The sequence below is a fragment of the Antechinus flavipes genome, chromosome 2 (assembly GCF_016432865.1).
Source record: "Antechinus flavipes isolate AdamAnt ecotype Samford, QLD, Australia chromosome 2, AdamAnt_v2, whole genome shotgun sequence".
Lineage (NCBI taxonomy): Eukaryota > Metazoa > Chordata > Mammalia > Dasyuromorphia > Dasyuridae > Antechinus > Antechinus flavipes.
Window position 1 is genome coordinate 172,436,159 of NC_067399.1, and position 14,504 is coordinate 172,450,662.

At 35.1% G+C, this 14,504-nt stretch overlaps 1 protein-coding gene across 2 annotated transcripts in view; it reads right to left on the minus strand.

Annotated features, from left to right (window-relative positions):
* The window catches only part of PLCB1 (phospholipase C beta 1), an 844,697-nt gene extending 831,540 nt beyond the window's left edge, over nucleotides 1–13,157 (minus strand). For both annotated transcript variants that reach the window (XM_051975942.1, XM_051975943.1), the window contains exon 1: nucleotides 13,053–13,157. In XM_051975942.1, the coding sequence (XP_051831902.1) occupies nucleotides 13,053–13,151 (99 nt within the window). In that variant the 5' untranslated portion in view covers nucleotides 13,152–13,157. The remainder of the gene's footprint in view (nucleotides 1–13,052) is intronic.
* Nucleotides 13,158–14,504: the final 1,347 nt, after the last annotated feature.

Here is a 14,504-nt window from a genome sequence, read left to right on the forward strand (position 1 = left end):
TTTCTCCTCCTCCTCCCCCCACTGACTATCATTTGAGTCTATCAAATTGGTATATTTATGTAAAATTATTCTATATATACTTTTATTTATCAGTTCTTTCTTTAGATGCAGATAACATATTTATATGTCCCGTATAGCTAATTTGAATATTTAAAAATCAAAATAACATATTCATTCAAAGTTGTTCTTAAAACAATATTGCTTTTACTATATATAATACTAAATATTTAATAATCTGGAATAATAGGTAAGGCTTTTTAGATTCTTAATAAAAATTAATACTACATTTTTGTAAAAATCTTTTTCTGAATTTATTGAAAAATATTGCATTAATTAATTTTATATATTATATGATTAATATTTCTACTTATTCTTCCAAATTTGACCCATTCTTATATTCCTTTATGCATCCAATTTGCAACAGCAAATTATCTTATGAAGTAATAGTAATAGTGTCCTGAAAAGATATCATTTTTTAAATTTTGCATTAATATTTATTGAATTTGGTCTTGTAATTGTTCTCTAATTTGTCTCTCTTTTACTCTTTAAAAAAACTATATGTGAATTCCACAATTTTCATGTTTTATGGTGGCAATTATATGCATTGTCTTTTTTTTTTATTTGCTACCTCAACTCTTTAGAATTGTTCTAATAGCAATTTTAATTGCTGGATTAAAATGATGTGCTTATGCTTCTCACACAATTCCAAAACCTTACGTAAATGGGAAGGTTTGAAATAGACAAGAAAAATACTATTTCACATTTACAATTTTAAATGATTTAAGGTGGAGATGTTCCACATATTCCTCTCCATTAATGTAATATAATCAGTTTAAGTGCCTAATGAAGTTTTAAATATGTAAATATGATAATTCACATTCTGTTATATCTTTTTATTGAGACATGAAAGGGAAGATTAACTTTCCAAACAAGCTAAATGTGCCTCTGGAAATTTTAAGGAACTAGAAGAATTTTAGTAGAAGACAATCCAAGAACTTGACAGTTAAGAAAACTGAGAATAAAGGATATGGAGATCCTAAAGAAGAAGGACTCTTGTGCCTAGATCACGGGGAACCAAGAAGAGAAGGGTAATCTAAAAAGGACTTTCAGATTCCCACTACGAAGACTACATTGATCATGTTAGTGATGAAATTGAACCACTAATAGATAACACATTAACCAGGAGTAGAAAGACATACTGAGGACAAATGTTCAGATTTCAGTCATGTCCAGCTCTTCATGACCCTGTTGGAGGTTTTCTTGGCAAAAAACTGAAGTGGTTTGCCATTTTCTTCTCCAGCTCATTTTTAGATGAGAAAACTTAAGCAAACAAGATGAAGTTATTTGCTCTGGGTCCCTTAGCTAGAAAGTGTCTTAGGCCCTCTTTTAACTCAGGTCTTCCTTATTCCAGTCTGGCCCTATACACTCTACCACTTTGCTGCCCTTGATGCTATGCAAAGATACAAAAAGGTACTCACCCAAAAGAGGAAGCAGTTTCAGGGAGTATGACTCCTCATGGCAAAGAAGATGATGGCACAGATTGTAGAACCTCACAACCTCCTAGAGAGCTATATCTACAAGGAACTTAATGATCACTCTACAAAGGGAGAATAGGACTTCATATAATTGGGAGTTACCCCTTTCCCACTTGTGTCCTTTATAAAATTCATAGTGAGCTCAGTCTCTTTAGGGACTTTGTGAAAGCAAATAAAGAGAATGTGCCAGATTAGAAGGAATATTTTATATTAGTTGTTCATGCTATATCATCTTAATAAATGCTTTTTGCTAAAAAATGAAACAAAAAATACTTAAGTTTGCCTGATTATCATTCAGACATACACTGATGAGGGCTCATAAGTTAATACTAAAAACCTAGCCATTCAGAATTATCTCGTGAATACTGATTAGGAATAGTAACTATTCTCCAGAATTTGAAGTTTGCAAGCACTAGTTGGATGAGTCTCATAAAGCTTTTCTGAATTTGATTTCTTTTTAAGATAACTTGATCATCCTAGTAAAGGATAAGTTAGAAACTCCATTTAGATTATTCTATCCCATCATAGGGGAACCTTCAAGGAAATCTTAGATGTTCTGTGATAAAAAGTACCTAGGAGAAATCTATGCGTGTGCCTTTTGTGGACTCAACATATATTTAAAACTGATCACTGAAGACATTTTGTTGTATGAAAATGGATGTTTGGAGATGATTTATCCAAATGAATGGCTCTTTGTGCAGAAAGAATTCATGGAAAAATTTTCTCTCAGGACAACTTGATTCTTCAGCTGAGAAGAGTGATTTCTAATTGACATCAGTTCTTAATCAATGTGAAGAGTGCCTCCAAGTGCTCTGTACACTAGGAGACAGGAGTGCTTGATTTTCTTTTCTTTTTAATTTTCTTTGTTCTGTTGTATTTAGATTTTGGGCAATTCTGAGAAAGCACAAAGCAATGAAATGTTGGTTAAGTTGTATCATCATGATCACCATGTGTTCAGAAGTATGTAAATATTAATTCCCTTTATTTATGAATTGTTTCATATAGTTTTTTTTTTCTGAGACTCTTTAGAAAAAGTCACTGGGGAAGATGCTAGAAAAGGATAATGCTTGAAACCACTCCAAGTCATTAGAGAATGATTCAGAATTTTGGACTATGGACTTTGCCAAAAGCACTACAGATTATTTGCTGAGGACAGCAGATGTTTAGCTGGGTAGGGGGAGAGGAGAGTGCAAAGGAAATTTCCATACTCCCACTTCAATCAAATATAGAGACTCATAAATGATAGTATCAAATACTCAGTCACTCTGTGTTACCCCTAGAATTTCTAGCAGGAGTAGTAGACATGCTCTGGAAATCCCAACCTGGTAGCATAAATGAGAAAAGGATAACCCAGAAGGGATAATATTATGACCTGAAACTAAATTCTTAATTGATAATAAGTATTCCCTGCTCACATACTCTTACAATGTTCAAGTCCATATTATCAAATGAAATATTTTAATACTCTAAATTATGCATAGAAAAGCTAATCAAAATGGATAGTAAATCTGCTATGTGACAAAATACCCAATGTTTCATTAAGCTCCATACCAAACTAGACCAAACTAGACTAGTATTTCCCTATCCATTTTGAACTCCATAAGCTTGAATTACCAAAAATCTCAGAACAAAATCTCACAACACATTCACAGCCTTTTCCTTTCAAGAGAAACATTCCTACACAACACCAGGAAGCATTCTTAAAATTGATGCTGAAATGAGAAATTACCTAAGATACCCAATACTTTAGGTCTTTAAAAAAAAATCAAAGAATGGACAAGTCTAGAAAGAATGTTACTGAAACCTAACAGTAATAGTAATATTTAATATTTATATCTTCGCTGAAGAGTTAACTCATTTTCTCTCACCTCTAACAAATGCTTACTTTATAGGTTTACCTTTTCTGTACCTTACTTAAGAAAGTAGAAATAATATTACTTTCCCCCTACTTATTTCTCATAGAGATATAATTGAAGATGAATTCAGTTTTCCAAACTAACAAAATATACTTTTTGAACTACTTAAATATTTGTACTTCCTAAACCAAGGTAAGTAAGAGACCATAACTAGTTCAGATAAGGATCATTTTTTTTTTTTTTTACAAATGGATCCATTTTTTTCTGCTTAATTCCATAATTGTAGTTGGAAAGAAAAGAATCAAAATGTAACCATAGTGAACTCATTCAACCCTTTAAAGGAAAAACAGATGTAGATCTCTAGAAATTCTATTTTAATACTAAAAATTTATCTTTCTCTTAATATGCTTTCTTTATTTCCAATAAGTTGATCTATGTCTGAATAGTGATATTTTCCATACTATTGAAAAATATATGTGTATCAGTATTTATTTTTCCAAAGATTAAATCATATAAATAAGCTTAGGATATAATAGTTATCAGAGATCATGCTTCAAAAAAATTAGGACATGAACCAGCAATAATTTTAATAAAAATGGCTTCTTATATTATATTTCATTTATATTTCATGGAAATCATTGGATTTGTCTAGATTATGAGTATTTTTTACTTTAGGTAGAATTTCTTCAGCCAAGTGCTATATAGAGAGACATAGCATTGATTGGGGATCATAGATAAAAGTAGGCTCAGGACACCAGGAGATGATGATGCTTTGGGAAAAGTGAATGAAGTTTACAATTCTATGTAAAAAGCTTTATAAACCTAATAATAGCTCTGGCAATGTGATAACCAATATTTTAAATTACAAATAATGCTTATTTAGAAGGATATCTATAATATTATTCAACAATTCACAACTGAATCCTGTTCCATTTTCCACTGGTACCATCGGTGCAGGGTAAGTGTTTCCTTATCAGAACTGTTTCTTCCTAACTGTAGGTTACTGAGCTCAAAGTTAAAAAGCAAAATGTTTCTGTTCCATTTAAATGCAGCTTATAAATAATCAGATTTGTATTTATTGATAGGATAAACTTTAAAGTAAAAAAAAAAATTATTGGACCATTGATCTTTAGCAACTGCAGATAATAAATGGGATTGCATAGGGAGATACAGTTAAAAATGCCTTCAGAATAGGATTAGAAAATAAATACATATTTCAATAAAATCATAGGATCAAGCCAACTTTTTAATGCCAAAACAAACAAACAAACAAACAAACAAACCCAGGATTTTAGTTAATGTCATACTAGTGATTATTGGAGCTAAGTTTAAATGCTTCTTGTTCCAAAATGTTTGTCACATATGCTGACTTTCCCACACTTCATTTGAGGGCTACTGCATACATATGATTTAGTGTTAAACGGATAAGCAAAGATGAAAGCAAGAACAACCATCTCAATACTATTAGCTTTGTCTTCCCAGATTGGTCATTTATTCCAGTTTTCTTGCTCCCTTTCTAGCATTTCATAATCACTTAATTTACTGAATTTTCAGCTCTGCTCCAACATTAACCTTGTCATTGACTCTCAGCATTGTGTCATTTAGGAAATTCTTCTGAAAAATCATATCCAAAACAAAATTCATAGCCATGCTTCAGTGGCTATGCTGAGAAGATTCCAAGTCTTTACGCCATTCCCCCTACTTTCCTACTTTGGCTTCTGGAAAGTATTTGCCTGAAGGGCATAAATATAAATCTATATTCCAAAACATGTTTTACTCCTAAAGTAAGGAAGTGAATTTGGCAATTAGGAATAATACAGAACCTATAGAATGTTAGTTCACTCTTGGCATGAGGGAATAATTCCAGCTTCTTTCTCTTTCATATTAAGGTACTATCAAAATATCAAGGAATTAAAAAAGGAATAACATCATTTTAAAAATTGCTTTATTTGAATAACAATGGGTTTATTTAGACAAAGAATAATTTTTTAAAACATAAATTCACAGATTTAGAGATGGAAGGAACTTTTAGGTAGGCTAGTCTAATTCACTCATTTTACAATTGAGAAAACTGAGGCTGAATTGTTACTTCATAGAATCATAAGATTAGAAAACTAGAAGAACCTTAAGAAGTTACCGTCCAGTCCTCTCATTTTATACATGAAGAAATTGAACTTCACAAAAGGTAAGTTAATTGCCCAAGATAAAATAAGTAGTGACAGAAATAGAATTTGAACTCAAGTCCTGTGACTAAAAAAATCTATCCTTTCCACTGTACCATTTTGTCTCAAAAAGACAGAATAAAAATTTTTTTCAAAAGAAATAAAAAAAGAAGATAAAAAGGAAAATTCATTTTATATTCCATAATTAATCAAAGCATGGGTAGAGGGCTAGATTTTGATTGAAAAAAAACTTTAGATTAAGAACTGTCTTTTGTACATAACTAACTGTGTGACCACAGGCAAGTCATATCGTCCATGCTAACTCTCTAAGACTTTAAATTATGTCTCAGTGTTTGCATTAGTAGAGGGAGTTTCCATTAAGTAGTTCCCCAGATTTATGAAATTATAGATAAGGACCAAAAGAAAGAAAAAATATAAATAAAATTAGACACTTAATCAGGAGTGATCATTGGATTTGATGTCTTTCATGCTGAATTACATAATAAGCATTCAACAATTCATACTGAGCTTTAATATTCTCTTCCAAACCTATCCTAGAGAATTTCTAAACACTAGAGGAGTTGGAAAATAAAAGCTGCCATTGTCCACTCCCAATTTTTGTGCAAAGAACAGCTAATTTTAGGGCAGAAAAGAAAGGGTCAAAGTACTCTATAGCAAAACTGTTAGTAACAGAATAAAAACTGGAATTTGAAGGAAAGTGAGTCATCATGATTGCTGAATATGCAAAGCCCTTTTAATTTTACAAAATATTTTAAATTCATTGTTTAATTTGATTCTTAGATGTGTGGAAGGTGATTTATGTAGGAACACCTTAAAGCCCAGATTTTCTGACTCAAGTCCAATATCTTTTGCCTTAGGCCACAGTCCCTTGCTTATAGTTTTTATAACCTTAGTTGCAACATGTTATTGCTAGTCATATTCTCAAATATAAAGTATCTTGTACCCCATGATAAAGATTATACTCTCCTCATATTTCCATATAAATCTAACTATCTGAGGACATACAAGCCTGTTCACCCTCATCCAACAGCCAATCAAACTGATAATCTAGCGATATATTAAATAAGAGTTACAGCAATGACAATGATTTTTTGTTCAATAGTCGTGGAGCAAAACAACTTTAGGGTTATAAATCAATTACAGTTTATTATGCTCTTGCTAAGTTTAAGAGCATAAGAAAAAATATTATTTCACTTATTGCATGTGTGTATATATACACATAATCATAAGTTATATTGTAATTGCTTTCTAATTTAGGAAGTTCATAGTACTATTATATAGAAATCATATAATACATCCCCCTCATTTTACAGATAATTCAAATGAAGCTTGAGAGAATGGAAGTGGTTTGTCCAAAGTCACATAAGTAGCAGAAGAGCCAAAAAACCCAGTCTTCTGCCTCCAAAAAAATTCAGCCTTCTACATGCTATCAAACCTGAATTATTCTAAAATTGTCAGCATCTGAAAGGATAATCCATACCATATTATGCAACTATAAGTATTCCAAAAATCCTTTTCCTGGGCACCCTTCTCTCTCTCTCTACATTATCTTTTTACTATTTCATCAGCTTCCAAAGATTTAAATATTGAGAGTCAATGTAGCGCAAGAGAAAAGGCATCAAGCTTGAAGGCAGGAAGACATAAATTCAAATGCTGTCACTTACTGTTTGTGATGGTGGTAGGAAGAAAAAAATCACAGTTGTCATCAAGTATATGCTGAACAAGATGGTCATTGAGGTCCTTTCCTATTCTGCGGCTTTGGCTCTGAACCACCTACTCTAAATCTGTGATCTTATCATCCTATATCTTCCAGATTCATATATCTTCTATCCCTAGTCTCTACTAGGCTCTGTCTGCATCACTAATAGACCAATGGATATCTACAAATAGATGTCTCACAGGAATCATAAAAACAACATATCACAAACAAAATTAATTCCCTTATTCAATTTCTCCTTCAAACTTCCCAATTTCTGTCAATAGAACTTGGGAATCACAAGAAGCTGAAAACATCTTTGGCTCTTTAATCTTCCCCACAAATAAGGAAAATGTCAGCAGCCTATTCTACCTCTATATCTCTTGTACCCATCCCTTCTCCACTCAAAATCTCCCTCTCATTACCTCTTGTCTGCTGTATTATAAGAACTTCCTAATTTATCTCTCTGCTTCCAAACTTTCCTTTCTTCAATCCATGCTCTGCAGAGCTGCCAAAGCAACATTCCAAGTATAGGTCTGACCACGTTCCACCCCTGCTCAAGAAACATCAATTGTCTTTCAGGGGAAAAATAAGATTCCGTTGTTTTTCATTTAAAAACCTTTAAATCTGGCTTTTGCTTTACTTTACAGACTCAACTGTGCATCAATTCCTCACCAGTTCTTTCTAACCCAATTGGCCTAATTACTGTTCCTTAAACTGAACATTCTATCACTAGCAGAAGTGTCTCTACATAATTTGTCCTCCATGACATGATATCTTTCCTGAACACTCTCTCATCTATTGGTGTTCTCCCATATACAAAATTAAATTTGCTTGTATTTACTTTGTATCATGTATTTACTTGTCTATGTATATAGTGTCTTATCAGTAGACTATAAATTCTTTTAGGACAAGGACTGATTCTTTTTTTGTTTGTTTGTTTTTAATCCCCAAAACTTGATGAGATATCTTGCATCTGCTCAGAGATTAATGAATGTATATTGAATTGAACTCTGTGAAATCTCCTTTGCAAGACCAAGGCCAGCAACAGTTATAAAAACAAACAGTACCTCCTGGAAACTAGGGAACAGGAAAAAAAAAGGAATCATTAGCACCATTTGAGAGCATTTGCACTGAACTTCAAGGGTACATAAACTAATAGAGTTGATACCTACTTAGAGTCCCACTTAATACATAATGAAAGAAGGAAGCTTTACAGCTCTCCTAAGAAAGGTTTCTCATTGGCAGGTGCTAATTTGTTTTGCTTGACATGTAAATAAACATGTTCTTTGAAGTAGATGAACTGTGTTCATGGAAGGAAAATTATTGACAACCATGCTGATTATTAGTATCATTCAGTAAGTTTCAATATAGTACAGTGCCAGGCCTGGAGTCAGAGACTCATCTTCTTGAGTTCAACTCTGGCTTCAGACATTTAATAAGTATGAGATCCTAGCCAAATCACTTAATGTCTGCCACTGTTTCCTCAATTGTAAAATGAAGTAAAATTTTGTCAAATTACTCTAGTGTCTTTGCAAAAAAAAACCAAAACAAACAAACAAACAAACAAACAAAAAATGGATCATGAAGAGTCAATCTGTCTACAATCTACCTTTCCAGGCTGATTTCATATTATTCTCATTCACGTACTCTACATTCCAGCCAAACTGCCCAACATACTGTTCCCTGAACTGAACATTCCATCTCCTGCTCTGGGCCTTTGGACAGGCTGTTCCCAGGCTGGAAGGCACTCCCTTCTCACCTCTACATCTTAGAATCTCTCACTCCTTTTAGTTCTCAGCTCATGTGCCACTTGTTATGAGAAAACTTTACTGATCTACTTCTTTAGACTCAAACCAACATGTAATACATGTGTGCTCCCCCATTGCATCTTTGCAGTAGATTATCATAGAATTTAGAAATGTAAAGGATTTTTGAGGACACCTAAGTCCAACCCTTTCATTTGAGAAAAGAGGAAATCAGGTTGCTGAGAGGTTAAGTAACTTGTCCAAAATCACAAATATAGTAAATGGCAGAACCAAGATTCTGACCTAGCTAGTTCCTTTCCATCCAAATCCAACACTTTCCATTGTGTTTCATTTAGGGGAAGGACTTTGCTTCTGATACTCTAAAGATCTAGTACAGTGCCTTAAACATAGTAGTCCCCTATAAATGCTTGTTGGCTTATAATACATTAGATTTGATTCCAAGTGTCCTTTGAAAATCTTTAGTAAATATGTCTCTGAGCAGAGTAATGTCTGTGCTAAAAAATACAACTGGAAAAAGTTTCCTCACTATGTGCTATGAATGTGTACCAGCTCCAACTGAATCATCACTTTAGAGGCAGTCACAGAAAAGTATTGCTTGTGCATACACACACATACATATATGTATACACACACACATATGTATACACACTTATCCTATCATAGACAAAATTTTGGACTATTGAAAAATGTATTATGATCTATGAATCAATCAATCTATCCATTAATAAGCATTGAATAAACAGCTACCTTGTGTTAGGGACTGTGTTAAGTCCAAGGGTCACAAAAACAAAAATTAAATAATCCTTGCTTGTAATTATCAAAATGGCTGTAGTGCTTAAATATTTTTTATAATGTGGATTTAGGAATGCATCATATAAGCACATTATGCCTCCCACATATGATTCAGAAAATTGGGCTAATTATTTTGGGATAGCGCCAAACCATTTGGAGGACATGATGGCAACCATTACAATCTGGACAAGTTAGAGATTTTAAATTTCAAATATTTACGTCTTGTCTCTTTCAACTAGATGATAAATTCTCAAGGACAAGATTTTATACTTGCCACAGTACTCTATTTAAATATAAATAGATTTTTATGATTTCTCAGGGTTCCTTCCTAATAATATTGTGGGACTCTAACATCAAATTTCTAATTGATTTTTATTTTCACAAGCAATTCTTAAGGAATTTTATTTCTGGATTAAGCCTATAGAAAGAGAGATTATATTGTCATAAAAGATCCTTGGAGAAGTAAAAAGTTCCTTAGAGTTTATTCCATTTTTGAAGAATTTTCATGTTTCCATGTTCTCTGTAAGATTATCAGTTCTTAAGGGCCTTCTCCAAATTCTTAAGATTTATATGCCAGTTAAAATTTGTTTTGATTCAATGGTACATTTATTGTGAAGATAAAATTAGCAAAATGTAAGGTATGTGGGGGGAGATGGTCAATAGAAAACTATTATATAAATATTTTCAATGTATTGTCATATGTTATCTCATTTAACACAATAATCAGAGAGATTTGAAAGACAGAACCAAAGCTAAAGCCTAGACTTTTCAACCTCTAGGATTTCTAGTTCAGTCACTGCAAAACATATATTTAGTGACCCAATCTATATTGATCCCAAAGGCCACTTTGATCCTCACCCTATTACCTTCAGGTGGAAAAGATGTAGATTAAAGTTATTAGTCTAGACTAAATGGAACACAAGGATGAACAGGATAATTCTCAAAAATACTGGACCACTCATAATCTAGAAAATACCCATCAATTACTTCTGGATCCACACAGGTGATTCTGTTCTGTTCCTGGACAGGTGAGTTCTCCTCTGAACAAAGAAGAGTGAGACCCAAAATGGAATGGAATGTCACACACTTAACTAATAACAGTTAGGATTAGAAACCAAGACATAATCAGAACTGAAAAAGCATGTATTTGCTTGTTAACCAAGGTTTTATAATTTGTGCATATTCTGTATTGCTGTCTACCACAAGCTTTCAGACTTCCAGATAAAACACAATGAGCCACAGAGATCAGAATTTTCTGATCTCAGAAAAAGTAATATTTTTAAATGCCCTGAATTGCAGCCTCTCTGTGTGTTGAACTCTAAGCAATTAAGAATCTTGCTTACCTTTAGTATCAATTTTGTTATGGATGACTAGTTACCTTTCTTTCTACTATATCCTAATTCATTTCTGTTGGTAGCATGCAAATCAAATAGGAAATCAATGAGATTTTGTATAAAGTATGTGGTTATGAAAAAAAAAAAAAAACAGGATAAAGGAATGCATAGTTTATACCAACATTTATCTTGTGTTGCTAAAGCTCTGTTACAGGTGTCTCCTCTATATTGTAGTTCTGATTACACTAGTTCCCTGTCAAGTGGGACTGAATGAATGCAAATAAAAATCTCTATAAGAAATATCAGCTTTATTGATGGACTTGTAGATATAGACAAAATATCTACTGGACCCTTTGAACATATTGATTATTTATCTACCCCAACTCCTAAAATAAGTCCTATTCCATCAGGATAAAGGAATTCAAAGAATATTCAGTTTTTATTTGTTGTTTTGATAATTGACAAAGGAATACTTAAATATATTATCTTCTATTCATACTTCCAACTGCACGAAATAGAGAAACAAATATACTGGATTAAGTAACTGGATCTTCTACCTGAAACATCTAAATTGTTTTCACACAGAAGAAAAATGGCATAAGAAGATTAAAAGGAAAATGTCCTGAAGGATAAGAGGCTATAATTTGCTAAGTGGAAAATATTTTCAATAAGAAGGGTACTCAGTTGTCCTATAATTATTCTTGATTAAGAGGTGCCTCAATCATATGGACTTAAATCTACATCAATCCAGGAAGTCTCATGTTTTATCTCAATGAATAATTCATATGAATAAATTCTGAATGAAATCAAGGATATAGTATTAATAAAAATTAATTCCCTATTGTCAGGCCAAACTTATTTCCTCAATATTTGGGGTGATGGTGTCTAAATTATGCTTCTTGAAGATCAATACCATGTTTAGGTCCTTCAGAGGAAAAACTCTGATACTTCCCTGTAAGGCCCTGAAATGACAATTCTCATTTACATTCTCCTCTAGCTCTGTTGTCTCTCCTACCATATAGGGACCCCATACATGCAGGGTAAAACTTCACAGCAGGGTCTTTTCAAGTTGTTACCTTAAAATCCAAGGAAGCTCTGGAAAATTAGCAAACAGCACCTGCCAAGCTATTGATTCTTGCCTCTAGTCAATCAACAAAATGTCACTTTTTCCCTCTATGCTCCCTCTCTCCCTTTAGTCTTTCTCAGGAACCCCTCACTTTCAAGAAGATAAAGACTTAAGTTTGGGAGCAAACAACCTGTGGTGTGAACTGATGATAGTTGATATGTCAGATCACTTAAATGAATAAATTGGATGAGCTTGTCATTCTCGAATTAATAAGAGAGCACCAAATGGTCATTTTTCTGGAGGAATGATGGAGGATGTGGGAGTTGTGTGTGAATAAAGAAAAAAGAAGCTTCCTCTTTTCAATGGACATTAAGTATATACTTTTCTACCTGGTCAGAAGTATCACAGACATCACTTTTCAAACTATAATGACCTATCTAGACAATGTAAGCCTTGTCATATTACCACGGCAATTAAAAAAAAAATCCTCATCTCTTCCCTTTCTGTTCTTAAAGATGTAAAATGCTAAACAGTGACAGACGGGCACACACACACACACACACACACACACACACACACACACACACTCACACACACACGCTCACACACATTGCCTAGAGTATTTTCTGCCCTTTTACTGCTTGTGCAGTTTCCAACATGTGTACTTTCTGGCACCCTTATCGATTCGCTCTGCCCATTGCATAACGAGTGTGTTTCTTCCCACCTTCCCCACCCCCACAACCCCCCTCCCCCCCACCCCCCCTCCGTCAAGAGAGGGCAAGAGCCTAGAACTCGAGAAACAGACCAAAGAGGCTACTTACATCATCCCATTTGACAAATTTGATGCCTTTCTTCAGGTTGTCGGAGACACTGACAGGTTTGAGTTGCAAAGCGTGAACTCCTGGCTGTGCCCCGGCCATTTACACACATGGAGGCTTCCCAGCAGAGGAGAAAAGACGATCCGAGAAGGGGAGAGAAGTGGGGTGAGACAGGGAGAGGGTAGGATTGGGGTTTGGGAACGAGGGGGGGGGGGCTCTTTTGGCTTTCCCCCCACCCTTCCTCTCTTTTTCCTCCTGTCCCTTCACGCAGGAGAAGGTGGCTCAGCGCAAGAGTGCGGAACAGGCGGGGAAGCGTGGGTCCATGCCCTCTGTAGAAAGTGGTGTCAGGCTCCCGTCGAGGAGCAGCAGCAGATGCCGAGAAGACAAGGACGAGAGAGCACGGAACAGCGAGGAACGAACTGGGCACTGTGGCTTAGCTAGCGGACCAGGAGGGACCGAGCGCGAGGGAGCCAGCTGTAATCGTAGCTGCCGCTGCTGAGGCTGCTGCTGCTGCTGCTCCCGCTGCTGCTGCTCCTGCCGCCTGCCTGGGCTCGACTGGAGCTCGGGCTCCTGCTCTTCCCCCGCTGCCTCCTCCGCGATCGCCGCGGATCTGAAGAGCACCATTCAGCACATCCTATATACATAGAGGGAGTGGAGTGAGCGAGTGACACGCGCTCCTGGCGTCCCCCTCCCACACCACTCTCTCTCTTCTCTCCCCTCCCTTCCTCGCTACACTCTCTGGCTTCGTCCCTCCTTTCCCTTGCCTTTCCCGGAGCCCAACTTTCTCCACTGGGTCAAGAGAATAGGAGGAAGCAGGAACGCAGCGGCACCTCCCGGTCTCAGGATGCCACTACAACGAGGCACTTTCTCCTTGGAAAAGACTCAGTGAGCATGCCCAGTTACCCTCCAGTAGCTAGAGCCTTAAATAAAAGGGATGAATTTCTCAGGGCTCTTTGGAAAACTGAGCAAGAAGAGAAGAAGCAGGCATTCAGAATGGGGCAAGGATTGGGACTCCCCCCGCCAGATGTTTAACCCTCAATGAGGAGGAAGAGAGATGTAGGTTTCTGGAGGAGATAAGCCTGTATTTCCAAATACAGAAATCTTGATGCTGAAGGAAGGAGTTTACTGCTGCACAATAGACAGTTGTTAGTGGCAGAGAAGATAAGAAGCAGCCTGCAGACATGAATTGGATATATTTCCTTGGGCTGATCTGACCTCTCAGACACTATCCTATGTGTCTCAGTACACTCCTTAGAACAATACTAAGCACAAAAAAAAAAAAAAAAAGTAGTAAATTTTGTTTACAGGAAGCTAAAAGGACATTGCTGAAAATAAATTGGTTGCAGTATTTCAGTATTTGTATATAAATGTCACTTCCAGAGCATGTGAATATTTTTTTGTTTGTGGTCCTTTGTTGTTATTATTTAATAAAGAAAAGAACAAAAGGAAATTTAG